This window comes from Pelophylax lessonae, assembly GCF_965119305.1.
Source record: "Pelophylax lessonae genome assembly, chromosome: 1".
In the NCBI taxonomy this organism is placed as follows: Eukaryota; Metazoa; Chordata; class Amphibia; order Anura; family Ranidae; genus Pelophylax; species Pelophylax lessonae.
This window is the reverse complement of record NC_138768.1, coordinates 707,148,198-707,163,926: the sequence shown is the minus strand read 5'-3', so window position 1 is coordinate 707,163,926 and position 15,729 is coordinate 707,148,198. Positions and strand designations below refer to the sequence as shown.

The 15,729-nt window shown below is 43.3% G+C and overlaps 1 protein-coding gene across 1 annotated transcript in view; it reads left to right on the top strand.

Moving 5' to 3' along the window:
- AGA (aspartylglucosaminidase) overlaps positions 1 to 15,729 on the top strand; it is a gene marked incomplete at its 5' end in the record, with an annotated part of 154,314 nt that overhangs the window by 106,449 nt on the left and 32,136 nt on the right. The window contains 4 exons of the mRNA XM_082249175.1: positions 11,045 to 11,157; positions 12,624 to 12,741; positions 12,848 to 12,923; positions 14,493 to 14,600. Coding sequence (XP_082105301.1) covers positions 11,045 to 11,157; positions 12,624 to 12,741; positions 12,848 to 12,923; positions 14,493 to 14,600 — 415 coding nt within the window. The remainder of the gene's footprint in view (positions 1 to 11,044; positions 11,158 to 12,623; positions 12,742 to 12,847; positions 12,924 to 14,492; positions 14,601 to 15,729) is intronic.

The window sequence follows — 15,729 nt, the reverse complement described above, 5'->3', positions numbered from 1 at the left end:
TTTCCACAAAATAATAAAGATTTAATTTGAAATATATACTAGTATGCCAATTTAAAACCGTTTATTTATCTTATTTATTTATTTTTACTCTTTTTATTTTTTTAAATTTTTTTTTTCAACCTTGTCCTGCAGCAGGAGGGCTAGAAGCTCCTTCTGTTTAGATTTTCCTGCAGACAGGCTGGGAAAGACCTGGGTCATGTGACAGCTGTATATAGATTCAGGGAAAAGGTTCTTAGATTTTTATTTTTTTTTTAATTTAAAATAATAACAGTTCCATCATCCTCATACAGAAATGGAAGAGAACGTGTAAATTAAACAGTGTGGGTTTTAGTATAACTTTAACTGGTTCCCGACCGCCCGCCGCCAATTTTACTGCGGCAGTGCGGTTCTCCTGCGCAAACCGACATAGACCTACGTCGGTCGCGCCCCTGCAGCTAGGGGCTGAGTGAGCAGCACCGGCGGCGCGCTCCCGCCCCCACTTGGCAGCAGGGACACCAATGCACGGGGCAGATGGCTCAGATTGCCGCCTGACACCCGCGATCTTTCCCCGCTCAGAGAGAAGAACGGTCAGCTGTTGTAAACACAGCTGACCGTTCTTCTCTCTGTAATGATCACAAAGTCCCTGTGATCCTGCTGTATAGGATCACAGGTCTCTGTGATCATTTCACAAACCACGCCCCCCCCCCACAGTTGGAATCACTCCCCTAGGCTCACATTTAACCCCTTGATCACCTACAGTGTTGGCCCCTTCCCTGCCAGTGTCATTATTACAGTAACCGTGCATATTATTAGCACTGATTACTGTAGTAATGTCACTGGTCCTCCCAAAAGTGTCAAAAATGTCAGTTAGGGGTCCGATCTGTCCGCTGCAATGTCGCAGTCCTGCAAAAAATTGCAAATCGCTGCCTATACTATTAAAAAATATATAAAAAAAAAAAAAAAATTACAAATCTTTCCCTTGGTAGACGCGATAACTTTTGCGCAAACCAAACAAAATACGCTCATTGCGATTTTTTATTTTTTTTTCCAGAATTGTGGCTCTTTTTTTGTTTATAGCACAAAAAATAAAAATCGCAGAGGTGATCAAATACCACCAAAAGAAAGCGCTATTTGTGGGAGAAAGGACATCAATTTTATTGGGTACAGACTCGCACGACTGCACAATTGTCTGTTAAAATAATGCAGTGCCGAATCGCAAAATATGGCCTGGTCATTAAGGGGGAAAATCTTCCGGTCCAGAAGTGGTTAAAGAAAAGTGAATTTTTTTTTTTTTCCCCCCTAGGTAAACAAACTTTTAGAATTCAGCCATGTCCATAGATACTTTCTTAACCTTTTTGCTTGTTTATATACCTGTGTGTCACACAAGAGCTGTCAGTGTTTCCTGTAAGAATGAAGGATTTCATTGCTGAAGCTTTTTAGCAGCAGTTACAATATTCTATGTGGATGGATGCTTTTTCCTATCCCTGTCAGAGGACTAAGGGCCGGTTCACACTATACCGATGACAGACATCGCATGTGATCCGCACCGCACTGCTCTGCAAATCACATGCAATGTCTGTGCATTGCAAATTCAGCCATAAAGATTGTATGGCTGAATTCGACTGTATGTCTGAATTTGCATCGTATTCGGACATATAGTCGTGCAGGACCCTTTTTTTTGGTCCGCACCAGAATCGGATCACATGAGTGTTCACACCTTTGCGATCTGATTCCTGCCCGAATTGACAGTTTGCACTGCGATATACAAACTAATCTGGGGGTGTCGTTAACTTTGTATTGGCACTCCCAGCAGTTCGCATATGGCAGTATGAACTGCCTGCGAGTCCGGTGTGATGCGGGAAACCACAGTGGATTTGCAGGGTTCCCGTATCGAACCAGTGTGAACCGGCACTAAAGACTTGCCAAATGCATTTCAATAATACCATGATGCATGGAGCAAAAAAAATAAAACGCCTGATTTATCCTTCTATCCTGGTAATCCATTTTTAAATGACTAAGGTTGAGCTTAGCTCTGGTAGCTCCTTGGTGTTTTACGATTTTGGAAACTTGACATCTGCATAGATGTTTAACTTAAACACTGTGAGCATTTGGTATGAGAAATAGCCATTCATGTTTATAGTTCATAAAACACTAATACATAAGACTAAGCATATTCGGATGTCTAAATTTATATATATTTTTTGTTTGTCTATTAAAGTTAGATTAAAAAGTAAACAGATAATACAATTAAAGGGGAATACCATTTACTATTACTTCTAGGTTACCTTAAAGTTATATTTAAACCCCAAAACAAACCTTTATTTGTAGCTTACCAATTCTTAGATGTGATGGCTGTACTTGTTTCTTTTTTTTTTTTTTTTCTTTCCTTTATTTTTCAACTGGTAAACCAGCCAGCAAGTCTGTTGTTTCTCAGAACAAGCTCTGATGGAAATGTATCAGTTAGGAATGTTCAGACAAACCATTTAACACTGACAGGGCTGCACACAATGATCAGAATTTATGTAAAACCTTTTATCCCAAAAGGAAAAAAAAATAAAAACGTTACTGTAACTGCAGTGTGAGATGGAGTTTGGTTTTTAATTTGTTAGATGTACTAGCAGATTTGGATACACTAACACACCCTCTCCCCCTGGACTAACAATGCTGCTGTCCAAAAGTGCCCTGTGCTCCTTCTTGAAGAGTGGAGGTGGTGTGTTAGTGGCCAGATCACCAGATGAAAAAAACTTAAAACGAATGCAACCACCACATCTAAGAATTGTTAGGCTGCAAAATATTACATTTTTGGTTTTGGGTTTATTACCACTTTCATTTTATATTTAGGTTCATAAGAAATTATTTTAGAGACTTTATAAAAAATTTATTTTCTCTATCGTTCATTGACGGACACAGCTCCTGACCTTCTTAACCATTGGGTTATACTGCCCCCTACAGGAATAGGACACTAGGCAGAAAAAAAATCTGCCTATTCCTGGGATCTCTGGTCCTGGCAATTTTTTTTCTTTTTTAGATAGATTTTTTTTTTTCTCCTGGTTTTTTCCTGTGAGATCTACAATCAATTGCCAGACTGGGCGACAGGCTGGATAATCTAGATCCAGTGGTCATCCCAGTCGGGCCAGTGAGTGCACGCAGACCTCCGCGCTAGGTCGGCCATGACTTAGCCCCACCGAAAGGGGGCTGGCCTGCAAATTTAAAGGCCTTGCAAGGTTGCATATGACCGGGTCTCGGGCCGAGTCGCAGCATTCCTCCTGGCTGACAGCACCCCATTTCGATGGCGAGGGGTTCTGTCTGGATCGGTGCCCGCCTTGTATGGTGAATAGCTGTCGCCCCCCTGGAGGATTTTGGGGTGGACGTGGGCCCCTCCTTGGAACAGTTGGACCCCCGGGTTCCCCTCCTTCCCGTCAGGCACCCCCCTTCATCTGTCCCCCCGTCCACTTATGCTGGGGCTGTGTGATTGGTCTCGTCCATCTCCTGGGGTGGGGGCAGGGTGCTATGCTGGCGATGGGGGTGTGCAGGGGGGGTTGTACCTGGTGGAGGCTTCTGCCAGAGCTCTCCGTCCTGCCTGGGCCAGTCCTTGAGGACTAGGAATCCCTCCTGGGTCCCTGGGAGCCTCATGGGGTCGCCATTTTCTTGTAGCCTGTGTGCTCAATGCACAGCGACCATGTTTGTGTAGTCCAATGGACATTTTGCGGTGGTTTGCCATTGAAACTAGCGGCGGCCATGACAGTGGAGCCTTCTGGGCTGCAATTTTGGTGGTGGGAGTCACTCCTCATCCCCCTGGTGTTGACTCCTGGTTACTTTAATTTCCTGATCGCCACTCATCTAGTGCAGATTCTCCTGGTGGCTGCGGTGCCTGGTTTCTGTGGTGTGGTGAGTCTGGTGGGGTTCTCTGCTGAGGATCGATTGGTGCTCTTTGACTGGCAACCAGGTGGTGCTGCCAAAGAGGTGGGGGTGGTCCCTTAGCAGTGTTTTACACTTTTCTGTGGGGTCCCCCTGGTGACTCATGGAGTCTTTGGAGCACCTGATCCCCTCTTGGGCTACGGGCCCTCTGTGTCCCATCAGTTCATCGATGCACTGACAGCGGTCCTGGAGTCCCTTGTGTCCCAGGTGGAGGTGGCTTTTGGGCAACGGGCTGGCATAAGGCGCCCCCCCCACATTTCCCTGCCTCATCTGTCTCCTCCTATCCTGATTCTGTTTCAGCCATCGCGGATGTGGGTCACCCTGCTGGGTCTGCAACCACGCGCCCTGAATCCTCAGATAGTAAGGATGATTCCTCCGCTTCTCCAACCGAGCATGAAAAGGCGTTGATGGACGCACTGATTGTTACCTGATTGTTACTTGTTCATGAGACTTAAAGTTGGAGGACGTGGCTACGACAGAGGCACAGGTTCCCTTTTGGCACTCACAGGCCATCCAGAGCGGCAAAGGAGTTCCCTTTCCCCTCCTATTTTGACAGAATTGTCACTAAAGAGTGGGGATGACCAAAGTGTCCCCTTGGGGTCCCTAAGCGAGTTGCTAGGCGATATCCCAATGAGGAGTCCCTTCTTAAGAAGTGGACTGTTCCCCCAGGGGTGGACCCTCCGGTTTCCAGATTAAACAAGGCAACCATGATTCTGGTTGAGTCCCTGGCCTTTTAGGGCCCGGCTGACAAGAAGGCGGAGGCTGTGGCCCGCAATTTGTACACCCTGGTTTGGCAGTGAGGCCGATTCTCACCATTGCCCTGGTGTCCCAGACTCTGACCGAGTGGGCTAAGCTGTTACGCCTTGACCTAGAGGGAGAACACCTCCCCCCCCCTGCCTTTGCCGAGCAGGCAGACCAGCCTGTCCATGGGCTGCAGGTTATCTGTGAGGCCTCTTTTGGATGTGGCTCACCTAGTGGCTCGGCTCTGTTTCGGCAGTGGTCCTTCAAAGTGTCTTCTGGCTCAAATGCTGGTCTGTGGACCAGACTTCTAAAAGAGGCCTTGACTGATCTTTCCTTTCAAGGAGATCGCCTGTTTGGTGCTACCCTGGATGACATCATTAAAGGTCTCACAGGGGGAAAGAGTACCTTCCTTCCACAGGCTACTAAGGGCTAGGACCCTCGTAGACGTGGGCCTTCCTTCCTTGGCTCAAAGAGTTGTTTCATCCCTCAGGGTCGACTGACAAGGGATTGGAGCCCTTCAGGGCCGCCTCTGGAGGATCCAAGTGAACTTGGTCTGGCAAGTAATGTGCAGGCTTCTCCAGACCCGTGGACAAGGCCTCTTCAGCAGAAAGGTGTGCCCTCACCCTTATCTGAGGTAAGGGGACATGTTCACTGGTTTCTGGACCCATGGACCTCCCTGGTACATGAACAAGTGGGTCCACAAGGTCATTCGGTCCAGCTACAAGATCGAGTTTCATTCTTACCCTCCGGTAAGGTTCTTCCTTCCGACGTGCGACTGTCCCCGGTCCACTTACAGGCTCTTTTTGGTGGCGGTGCAAGGCCTTTTACTTTACTGGTGATGGTCCTGATTCCTGGGTTTTACTCGAACCTATTTACAGTCCCCAGGAAGGAAGGCAAGCTGCGTCCAATTCTGGACCTTAAGGCGCTGCACTGCTGTGTGCGGGTGCAGAGGTTCAGAATGGAGATCGTTCGCACGGTGGTGGCTTCTCTGCATCAGGGGGATATTCTTGCCTCCATCGACATCAAGGACCCTTACCTTCACATTCCAATATGTGTCTGTCTCCAGCGCTTCCTCCGCTTTGCCGTGGGAGAGGAGCACTATCAGTTTGTGGCGTTACCTTTTTTGTCTTTCCTCTGCTCCTTGGATCTTCACAAAAGTGTTGGCCCTGGTACCAGCATTGTTATGCTAATGGGGGATTGTGGTACTGGGCTACTTGGACGTCATCCTGCGAGCGGAGTCTCCTACTGCTCTGGCGGAAAACCTGGAAATCACCATACGAACTTGAGGGAGTTTGGATGAATTCTGAATTTTCAGAAGTCTGCTCTGGTTTCGCCCACAAACTGGACTGTCTCTGTCTGGGTCTGACTCTGGACTCCGCCTTAGCCAGAGTGCTCCTTCCTCTAGACAAACTCCAGTAACTACAGGCTGCAATTCATCTCCTGCTGTCCAGCAGATGGTCATCCCTCCGTACTTGGAGTGCTGGGCCTGATGGTGTCTACCTTCTAGACGGTTCTGTTTGCACAGTTCAATACGAGGTCCCTGCAAGGGAGGTTCTGGCCAAATAGGACAAGAATCGGCAGTCTCTGAAAAATAGGACCCGGCTGAGCCAGAGAATGAAGTCCCTGATATGATGTCTTTGTTCTTTGACTGGGCAAATCCTTCCTTCCCCTTGTATTTGACAGTGGTCACCACGGATGCCAGCCTGTCCTGTTGGGGAGGCGTCCTCGGCAAATTTTCTGCTCAAGGGATCTGGACACTGGAAGAGTCCAGACTACTGATCAATGTCTTTGAACTCCGAACGATCAGACTGTGCCTGGAACATTGGACAGATCATCATCAAAGATGTCCAGTGCATATTCAATCGGACAATGCCACGGCCATGGCTTATGCTAGTCACGAGGGGGGCACAAGAAGTGTCCTGGCGACCCTGGAGGTAGCTGTCATTCTCCACTGGGGTGGAAAACTGGCAGGCGGAATACCTCCACCGGCAGGTGTTGGACCAAGGGGAGTGGTCCCTTCATCCGGAGGTGTTTCATCAGTTGTGTCTCTGGTGGGGCATCCCCGAGGTTGATCTGTTGGCTTCCCGGCTCAACAGAATGGTGCAGAGGTTTATGGCTCGGTCACGGGATCCTCTGGCGAACACCACAGATGCGCTGGTGGCCCCGTGGGGTCAGTATTGTCTGATTTTACGCTTTTCCTCCTTTCAAGCTTCTGGCAAGACTTCTACGCAGGATATAAGCAGAAGGGATTCCGGTAATCTTAGTGGTCTCGGACTGGCCTCGCTGGATTTGGTACGCCGATTTGGTGCAGCTGGTCGTCAACGTTCTTGGAAGCTTCTTCTAAGGGAGGATCTGCTGTCCCAAGGACCAATCTTCCATCCTGCTTTACAGTCGTGAGTCGGTGTTTCCAATGCTGTAAAAAGCTAGGAAACCTACTTCTAGGATGATCTACCATCATACGTGGAAGGCGTACATTGCGTGGTATGAGTCTCTTGGGGTTCATCCTGGCTCTTGTTCGGTGGCTCAGATCTTGACCTTCCTTCAGCAGGCGGTTGAGCAGAAACTGGCCTTGAGTACTATCAAGGGTTAGGTGTCTGCCTTAGCTGTCTTATTTCAACAGCCCTTGGCCACATACTCCCTGGTGTGCATTTTATAATCAAGCGCTCAGTGCCTCTTGGGCTTTTTGTCATTAGGTGTCAGTGATGCAGGTTTGCAAGGCAGCCAACTGGTCGTCGGTGCACACTTTTACAAAGTTCTATAAAGTGGATGTTGGCATCTGCAACTGCTTCCTTTTGGCTGCAAGGTTTTTTGCAGGCTGCTGTTTAGAGTATCTGGTCCTTTTTGAGGGTGAATTGTGTGTGTTTTTTTTTTTTTTTTAGATGAGCTCCAGTTGTTTTGGTTGAGCTCCAGTTTATCTGGTTGGCTATAGTTAGCCTTGGGCATTTTTTACACTGTTCTCACCCCTCATGTTTTTTGCACCGCTTTGTGTCCTCCCAATGGTTAAGAAGATCAGGAGCTGTGTCCATCAATGAACGAAAGAGAACATGGGATTTTTGACTTACCATAAAATCCATTTCTCTCATGTTCATTGACGGATATAGCACCCACCCCTCTGTGGAGTTGTAATTCTTCTGACACTGCTTGTAACAAAACTGAGTACCTATAGCAGAGAGAGGGAGTATACCCCCTGGGACTGCCCATAAGTGTAGCCAGACTTTTTTTCTGCCTAATATCCTTCTCCTGTAGGGGGCAGTATAACCCAATGGTTAAGAAGATCAGGAGCTGTGTCTGTCAATGAACATCAGAGAAATGGATTTCATGATAAGTCAAAAATACCAATATGATCCTGGTGGATCATATTAGGCGTATTTCTTCATTGCTTTTTTGAAAGTACTGCAAAAAATGACTATCCATGGAAAGAAATTGGCCAGCAAATTTTCTTCTTTAATACAGATACATAAAATACTTTAATATACAAATCTTGACAGTTAAAGTGGATTTTCAGTAAAAAATCTAAATCTACCCTTCATTTATTTAATAAAAAATATAAACATTTGTAGTATGCATTGTTTGCATTGCTAAACGGCTGATTAGAAACATGTCTAATGAAGGCATTCAGCAACCCTCCTCAATGTAGAAGTAGTAACTCCACTTTCGTGGGGAGGGGGGGAATTTTGTAAAAAAAAAAAAAAAAAATAAATAAATATATATATATATATATATATATATATATATATATATATATATATACACAGAGAGAGAGAGACCCCTGGGTGACATCATTAAACGTCAGGGGGAAAGAGTACCTTCCCTCCACAGGTTTCTAAGGGATCGGAGAGAGAGAGAGATCATATTGTAATTAAATTTTATTAAAAATGACTTTTCCTTTCAATCTGCAGCTCTGTCATTTTCTGAAAAATGCAATGAAATATGGCTACCTGGGGGAGTCCTCTACACAGAATGTGTACATTATGCCCCCCCCTCCCCAAACATAATTATCTTGCTTTTGCAATTGGCTCACTGGTTTTCCCAGTAGTCTGCACTAAGAGTCGGTTCACACTGGGGCGACACGACTCTGTACTACTTCGGGGGCGACTTGTGCATTCCCATGCACCACGACTTCAGAGCGACTTGCATGGACTTCACATAATGGAAGTCTATGCAAGTCGCTCCGAGGTCGCCCCAAAATAGTGCAGGACCCTTTTTCTAAGTCGGAGCGACTTGTGTCGCTCCTATTAGAATGGGTCCTGTAGCAGCCAAGGGACTGCTTGGGAGCGCGACTTGTCAGGCTAACAAGTCGCCTGACAAGTCGCGCTAGTGTGGACCGGGTCTTAGAGTCAGATTTAAGGCATCCCCTGAAACTAAAGTGTCATTTTTGGTAAGATCCTCTCAACAGGAAAACGTCTAAAGTGATGCAGGCCCAGCAGATTTCCTCGTTAGTGCTCTGCAGGTGCACAGCTGATTGATATAAACCACTCCCAATAGACTCATTTTCCATCAGGGGCACAGAGAAACACACAGGGATTTCCTCAGAATAACTAAAGGTAGAAATCTGCAACAAAGTTTGTTAAAATCCTTGAAATGTACAGAGATCACTCACAGGGGAAGTTTTTTTGGAGTTAGGCCCCTTTCACACTAGTGCGACTTGTCCCGCGATTTTGGACTTCAAAGTAGTTCCTGCACTACTTTGGCACGATTTTAATGCGTTTTGAGGTATATAGCCCTGAGCCATTGCTCAAAATCGCAGCAAAATTACGGCAAAGTCGCGTCAAAATCGCGGTAAAATCGCGTTGCATAAGTGTGAAAGGGGCCTTACTCTTTAAGTGAACAAGCTGAAGTTAGAAGCTGATTGGCTACCATGTACAGCTGCACTGGATTTTGCAATCTCCAGTATTAGTAAATCAACCCCTAAGGGTTTACAACCATTTTTAAAACAGTTACTTTTTAAGTAATTAACACCTTCCCGCCCAGCCTATAGCAGAATAACAGCCAGACAGTGGCTTTACCGTTCTGAGCACACTTCATATGATGTCCTCTCAGAAAGCGATGTACAGCGGTGCGATCTGTCACCTGCTATGTCCACCGGGCACAGTCGATGACCGCTCAGTGTACTGGCTCCCTGCCAGTACCATATGACCGCTGTGACCGCTGTGACCAATCACAGAAGGTCACATGACAGTTGTAAACAATGGATGGCTTCCTGTCATGCCATTCATTGTATTGCTAGCTGTGATTGGCTAGTTTTATCCCATGGTACACACAGGGCTAATCACATCACAGCCCATCTGTACCATGTGATTAGCTTTTGATCAATCCCAACAAAACAAACTAAATAAATCAATTTTATTCAGTAAAATGCTTGCTTATAGCAGTGTAATTCACTGCTATAGGCAATCCTAATGTGTAAAAAAAAAAAAAAAAAAATCCTGATCACTTTCCCAGAGTAGTACAATGTTACTACGGTTATATGATATTGCTCTGGTGTTTTTATTTTTTCAACATTTTCAGTCTTTTTTTTAGCAAAAAATAGAAAACCCTGTAGTGATAAATTACCACCAAAAGTAAGCTCTAGTTGTGTGAACAAAATGATAAAAATTAAGTTTGGGTACAGTGTTGCAGGACCACGCAATTGTCATTTAAAGTGCATCAGAGCTGAAAATTTGACCTGGGCAAGAAGGGTGTAAAAGTGTCATGTATTGATAGGAACACGCTTGTAAAATGTTAAAGTCACATCAAAAATGACTTGGAAGTGTACTACGCATAAAACATAATAAAACTTATTGAAGAGAAAAAAAAATGTTTAGTTACTTAAAAAACGTGATAAGCACCCAAAAACAAGAGGTAAACACTGGAGTATATACTTAAAATATGTGTTCACTAAGAATAAACTTACACTTTTAAGGCAAGTGTTTGAGTCTGAGTTTTGAATGTTTTAAATGAATTAATTAATGTTCTTTGTGTTAAGTTATCAAAAGACTTGCAAAAAGAAAATGAACCTTCAAGAAACAAGAAGTAGAGCTTCTTGGCTAATGGAATAATAGGCTTTTTTCAGATTTAGTTCCACTTTTGTGCTTCTGCTTAAATATATTTGAAAAATAAAGCATATCAGACAAGTACAGTTATAAAAGAGCATATTGCAGGTATTCAATGATATCTATGCCAGTAACACTTGGAGGAGTTAAATAGTAATTGCATTTTATAATGGGATTCTTCTGATCATTGAGGTTGCACTGATTTTAGAAGACACTTTTTGTTGCTCAATAAACTCCTCCCTTACATTTTAAAGGACATTACAGTTCTATTCTGCTAACTGGTATGTGAAAAAATACTTTTTTATGAGTAAGCAAAATAGCAGGATAATAGCAATTAAAAGCAGACAGTAACTTGTACATTATATTGATTTTAGCATCCCTGTTTGCTGAGAGTATGGGCTTTGTATGTGAAGACTTAACAACCAACAGATCACTATCCATTTATTCAAAATGGCTTGAACAGCACTGCCAACCAAACTTTCGTACGGTAAAGTCTAATGTATTGTAAACAGATATTTTCTTGATTCAGCCATGTATATGTGTTATGTTTATTAAAATCCCTTGCTTAACCCCAAAAAATACCAGGGGCCATAATCACTTTTTCCTCTTTTTACAGTACCCTCAGTCCTATTTTAGGCAACCTAGATTTCCATTCTGCCCTTGGGGATACATTCTTTCTATGCTGGTGCTCTCCTAATCCCTGTCTCTAACAAAGTACTGTTCACTCCTTTCCCAATTATGCAAACCAGACAATCCACCCAGAATGCACAACTCCAGTAATTGCAACTTACGTTGTCAAAACTATCTCCAGTCATAAATCGTTACACCGTGCACCCATTCCCTTTTGAGCACATATGTCTATCAGGAAATATCCACAACAGTACCATGTCCTTTTTTATATAGCTTCTTAACCTTAAAAATACAGACTAACGATGTCTACTACATATGAGAATGGGATAGGGAATTTAATACAAAATAATAAGAATTAAAGTGACACTTTGAAAACATATTAGATCTCAATGGGGAAAAATTGTTGCTTGATGGAAATGAAAATTATCAACTGACAGAGGGCTGAATTCAAAGACACCTCCAAAAATCAAAGTGAAAAAATTATGCAGGAGGCTAGTCTATTTTGCTGAAATTTCATTGCAGCAACTCAGAATGGTATTCAGTAGTTTGGATGGCCCCCCGCGTGCTTTAATGCATGCCTGACAATGTCCCAGAGGTGCTCTATTGGATTTAGATCAGGCAAGTGTGGAGGCAATGCAATGGTATCAATTCCTGTACTCTCCAGGAACTGGATGCATACTCTTGCCAAATAAGGCCGGGCATTGTCCTGCACCAGGAGGAACCCAGGACCCACTGCACCAGAGTAGGGTTTGGCAATGGGTTAAGGTGCAGTCAGGGTGCTATTGTCTTGCCTTTAGAGGTCTGTGTGTCCTTCCGTGTATCTGTTGAATGTGTGCATACCCAGGATATTGTCTTCTCACAGCTATTAAATCAAATACCAGTCATCCAGGTGCCTAACTTCAAGAATAAGTACATTGGGTCATTTTTCTTGTATACAGAACTATTAGGTCTAGCGGTAAAAATGACCTGGATGGTTGGTGATTGGTTCCCAGTCTTACTGTAACTGGCACTGATCAACTATGTGTATCGCACTTTAAATTGTGAAATTTTCAGAAACTCTGGAAGTTCCTTATAGGAAAAATTGATTGTCCAAACTGGATTTTAACCTGCCATTTTACTTCAAGATTAGCCTGTACTATGGGAAATCCTCCTACTCCTTGCTTTTTCCTCTTTAAGATGCATGCTAAGGCAGTCTGAAGGACCTTGTTTATAAACCTATCTTTCACAAGAAAGCTCTTTTTTTTTTTTCTTTTTAGATTGCATCTGCTTAATGTGTCTGGGTGACAAAAGTAATAGTTAAAGTATCCGGTTTTTGATTTACAGAATGTGACGCCAGACCCAACAAAATCTTGTGGTCCTTATAAGCCTTTGAAGGGATTGAAAAATGATAAACCACTTTTACTTCAGAAAGCAGTAGATGTGCAAAGCCATGATACTATTGGTAAGAAAGTTGTGGATGTCCAGCAAATATTAATATGCTGATTATCAATTATATAATCACATACGGTGTATCTAGATTTTACATTTTTATTTCATTTTTAAATTAGGAATGATTGCTGTGGATAAACAAGGAAATGTTGCAACAGGAACTTCAACCAATGGAGCATCTCACAAAATTCCAGGGTGAGTGAATGACCAGACATTTCAGTAGTCCTACCCAACACAGGCACAATAAATATAATCTGTAGGCATGCCCACAAAAACATAAAATCCAGCCAGAAGTTTTTACAATTTGAGTAGCCCAGTGTATAAACTTCAGGCAAACTATACTGTACTGTAAACTTCAGGCAAACTAGACTGTACTGTAAATATACAGTACTGTGCAAAAGTTTTAGCAGGTGTGAAAGGCTGTAAAGTAAGAATGCTTTTTCAAAAATATATTTTTTAATTGTTTGCATTTTGTAAATTGATAAAAATAAAAAGTGAGTGAATACAAGAAAAATCTAAATCAAATTCAATATTTGGTGTGACCACCCTTTGACTGCAAAACAGCATCAATTCATCTAGGTACACTTTCACATAATTTTTGAAAGAACTCAGCAGGTAGGTTGTTCCAAACATCTTGGAGAACTGACCACAGATCTTCTGTCTCTTCATGTAATTCCTTACAGACTCAATGATGTTAAGATCTGGGCTTTGTGGGGGCCAAACCATCACTTTTCAGGTTTCCTTGTTTTCCTTTAAGCTAAAGATAAATCTTAATGACATTGGCTGTATGCTTGGGGTTGTTGTCCTGCTGCAGAACATATTTGAGGCCAATCACATGCCTCCCTGATGGTATGGCATGATGGATAAGTATCTGTCTGTATTTCCCAGCATTGAGGACACCTTTGATCCTGACCAAATCTTCAACTCTATTTGTAGAAATACAACCCGAAATTTGCAAGTTCTCCCCCCTTCCTAAATCATACCAGGCCACTTGCCCTCAATATAGGGGGTACCTTGCCTGGGAGACCCTCCATGGAAAAGCACCTTTTATGCATGTTGATGAGAACAAGGGAATCTTCCCCCACAACCCTGGCACAGTGATTCTGGGGGTGATCAGGCTGGGGGGGGGGGGGATTGCTTATTGCAACCTGGAAGCAGCTTTTGACCTCTTTTTATCACCTGGAGTTGACTTTTACCTCCTCTCTTCTTAAGGTGGCCATAGATGGATCGAAATTCCTGCTGAACCAGATGAATTTCGATCCATATATTGACAGGCTCAACTTCAGGACAACCAGCCTATCAGTTTTTTTTTTCATGTGATCACTGCCGGCGGATATAGCTGCCTGCAGTGATCATTGTATTATGGCGGCTGGGAAACCTTTCGCTGTCAGAATACAATAGCGCAGTGGGAAGGATTCCCCGATGAACATTCGCTGTGTTGATGGGGGAATGGATCAGTTTCTTTCCATACAGCCTGTGCTTGAAGAAAATAAATTTGTATAATGTATGGCTTGCTTTAGACACATCATAGGATCTCATGTGTTATAGCCAATGAAAGCTAGCTATAGTTCAAGGAGTAATGCCATGTGTAATCATCTTTGTAAACTGTCACTAAATTCTCACTAAAATGTCTTTTGATTTCTTTATTTTTTTCTGCTGTTATGAGCAACTGCACATTTTTGCCCTTTTGAAATAAATGTTATTGTTAGGATGTCCAGGGATGATTTGGTTTTTAAATGACAAATACATTGTGCAAAATTTCAGCCGTGTGGGAGACTCACCAATCATTGGAGCTGGATCCTATGCAGACAGCTCAGTGGGAGGAGCAGCTGCTACAGGAGATGGAGATACCATGATGAGATTTTTACCAAGGTAATCTGGGTTGTTTAGCATCATTGTAGATTTTAGTGAATTATAAAACTCTTAATGTAGAAATGTTGACTGATGATATATGTATTAAAGTGCCAAACTGAATAGGCTAGTGCTGTTAAAAGTGGTAGTAAATACCTGCATTTGATTTTTTGATTTTTTTTCCCATAAAAGGTTTTATTGAAAGTATAAAATGCAGGGAACAGGCTCAACATAGAAGGCACATATCGTAATATACAGTGAAATTTAACAATCTCGTTGCAGACGAGCGAGCTGTGAACAAAACATAGCATTGATAGTCCGAAGTCGTGAGACAACCAGTTTGCCTTAGGTCAATCTGAACTGGATGTCTTTTATCTCTCCTGCTAATGATGCTATGAAGAAGAGGAGCGAGTAAGGAAATCAGGGATATAGAGAATCTCGAACAGGAAAAATTTTGAGAGAAAAAAAAAAGAAAGGGGGGAGTAAGCGGGAGGGGGAGGGGGGGAAAGAATGGTGGAATGTAACTGAATAGTGGTCTCGCCCTCTCCCCCCGGACATGTACAATCCTGCAAGTGTCCCCTCCCGCATCTAAGGCAGAAGTTTTTATGCATTAGTAAGCTGATTAATTACAAAAAACCACCTATGCTAGAGACCAATGTGGCCAATTGATGTGTACAACTGGTCACCTACCATCCAGAGATCCAATAGGGATTCCTTATTGATCATCCACCGAAGCGGGGAGCCACCGCAACCCAAATTATGTACTAAAATGGTGTAGATTAGGAACTACAGAACAGATTGTAAAGAATGGCTGCAATAAGGGATGCTCACACCCGCTTAATTCAAAAATACAAAAACTTTATTGAAAAATATGGCATATCAAGAATAAAATAACCCCTTAGTAGAGGGGGAAAAGTAGTACATAGAATGGAATCAGTTGCGGTGATATTCAACATGAGTAACATAAAAACAAAACAATGACTCTCACACACATGGCCGGCCACACACACACCGGAAATGAAGATACACTGATACAGTGACCTGCAGCGTATAGCTCAAAAGGAGCTTGTTAATGCTGCCAAGGCTTCTGTTCGTGTATCGGCATGCCACATTTACAAAATATCAAGGTGGGGAGTACCCAATACAACAC